This window comes from Palaemon carinicauda, chromosome 20 (genome assembly GCF_036898095.1).
Source record: "Palaemon carinicauda isolate YSFRI2023 chromosome 20, ASM3689809v2, whole genome shotgun sequence".
In the NCBI taxonomy this organism is placed as follows: Eukaryota; Metazoa; Arthropoda; class Malacostraca; order Decapoda; family Palaemonidae; genus Palaemon; species Palaemon carinicauda.
In genome coordinates, this window is record NC_090744.1 from 103902716 (window position 1) to 103905215 (window position 2500).

Sequence of the window (2500 nt, forward strand, 5' to 3'; positions counted from 1 at the left end):
TGAAACTAAGAAGAGGTCATGGCGGTTAGATTTACACTTTTTTTATTTACTACTTAAGTTAATAATGAAATATGACCATTTATTATCTAATGAAAAAATGATTTTTAGTGTTATATTTCTTTTAGTTATATCAAATAAGGTATTGGATATGAGATTTGAACTTAACGTTTAAAATTGGATCCCACGATGTCGTTTATTTATCGCTAAATGATATTAGCTCTAAGGTTTGGTAGAATTAATACCTTAAATGTTAAAATATTTTTTTTTATCTTGAAGTATTTCTAGAAGTGTAATGTAAAATTCTCTGCAGAAACTCAAGGTACTTACTGAAGCGGACTGTAATTATATATATATATATATATATATATATATATATATATATATATATATATATATATATATATGTATATAAATGTATTTATATATATATATATATATATATATATATATATGTATGTATATATATATATATATATATAAATACATATATGTATATATATATATATATATATATATATATATATATATATATATATATATATATATATATATATAGGGAGTAGGGGGCTCTGGATAGTAGTGGTACCTTTGATGTTTACCAGCTGCACTCTATCATCAATGGGAGAGTGGGTGGCATCACTGGACCTCATCCATCTCCTAAATCTCTCACGTGCTGGCTCCAAGAGCCACACCCTGGTACACCGTCTCAGCTGGCGAACTAAACCACGTGAGGGGGTGATGTTAACACGGCATCACTGGGCGAAAGACCTTGTTCCAAAGGCACCGGCCAGGGCGAAGAATTCCTAGACGAATGACAACGGCCACGTGTTCGAGGTCAAGGCGAGCCCCCGGGTACTGGAGGAAGTCGGCTGTGACCCGGCCTGGAAAGGGATGGGCGCCACCAGGCTTCATCAGCCCAAGACACACTGCATGATGGACACAACAAAAAAGGATACCATACCGGCTCGGTCGTCGCCCAAGTCAACAAGGACCGCACCATCCGTTGCACATCAGGGCGGACGTGACAAGTGTACTACTGGTGAAACATCCCCTCCGAAGATCCGAGGAAGAGATAACGTTGCAATAGCAACATGGAACGTGAGAACCCTTGCCCAGACAGGGAAACTACAGGAACTAACACACGAATTGGAGAAATACACCTGGCACGTTGTGGGACTCTGTGAGGTTAGGTGGAAGAACCATGGGGAACATCTTACCGAGTCACAAGTCAGTATCATCCAAGACAAAGCAGGGAACTGCTTCACGGAAGAAGAAGACATACTCAAGAGGTGGACAGAGTACTGTTCCGACCTTTACAACTACCAGACCAATGGAGATCCCAATGTAACATCGTGCCACAAATCATCTAACAACGACGACTTCCCAGTTCTGAGAGAAGAAGTGGAGGAAGCGATCAGGACGCTAAAACATGGAAAAGCTGCAGGAGTAGACAACATCCCTGCAAAACTTATAAAGCATGGCGGAGAGACAGTGACTGACATCCTCACTAGCATCTGCAACAAGATCTGGCAGACAGGTGAATGGCCCACACCCTGGACACAGTCCCTCATCATCACGCTTCCATAAAAAGGCAACTTACAGCAATGCCAAAACTATAGAACGATTAGCCTTATCAGCCACGCAAGCAAAGTGATGTTGAGAGTCATTGTGAACCGACTGAGACCCCAGGCAGAAGAGATCATTGCCGAAGAACAAGCTGGGTTTAGAAGAGGAAGGAGCACAACAGAACAGATTTTCAATCTTCGAGTTCTGTGTGAGAAGTACAGCCAACACCAGCAAGACATCTTCCACGTGTTCATTGACTACAAAAGGGCATTTGACCGCGTATGGCATGATGCCCTCTGGGCCACAATGAACAGGTACAACATGGGACAAAAACTGATACAGACAATCCAACAGCTGTACAATAAAGCAACCAGCGCGGTCCTTGCCCAAGGCAAAATAGGCGAATGGTTCCACACTTTAGTAGGTGTCCGCCAAGGCTGCCTTCTGTCACCAGCCCTGTTCAACATCTTCCTTGAACAAATTATGACAGATGCACTCAAAGATCATGTGAGCACAGTTAGCATCGGAGGACGAACAATCAGCAACCTCCGGTTTGCTGATGATATTGACGGCCTGGCAGGGAACGAAGATGAGCTGGTAAACCTCGTGAAACGTCTAGATGAAACATCAACCAGATACGGAATGGAAATCAGTGCTGAAAAAAAACAAAGCTAATGAGAAACAGCGACGAACCAATCAAAGCAAAAATCGTGGTCGGTGGTCAACAACTTGAAACAGTCCAACAGTTCAAGTACCTTGGTGCAATCATCAGCCAAGAGGGATCCAAACCAGAAGTTCATGCAAGAATCGCGCAAACAACAGCGGCGCTAACAAAATTGAATCCAATCTGGAAAGACAAAAACATCGCTGTCAAATCCAAATTGAGACTATTGCATGCCCTAGTCATTTCCATCCTTCTGTATGCTTGTGAATC

General features: G+C 41.9%; 1 protein-coding gene across 1 annotated transcript in view; it reads right to left on the reverse strand.

The window, feature by feature from the left end:
* The window catches only part of LOC137660026 (uncharacterized), a 53279-nt gene that overhangs the window by 37753 nt on the left and 13026 nt on the right, over positions 1 to 2500 (reverse strand). Inside the window, exon 2 of the mRNA XM_068394756.1 lies at positions 1 to 5. This exon is cut by the window's left edge and continues 1547 nt beyond it. Within this exon, the coding sequence (XP_068250857.1) occupies positions 1 to 5 (5 nt within the window). The remainder of the gene's footprint in view (positions 6 to 2500) is intronic.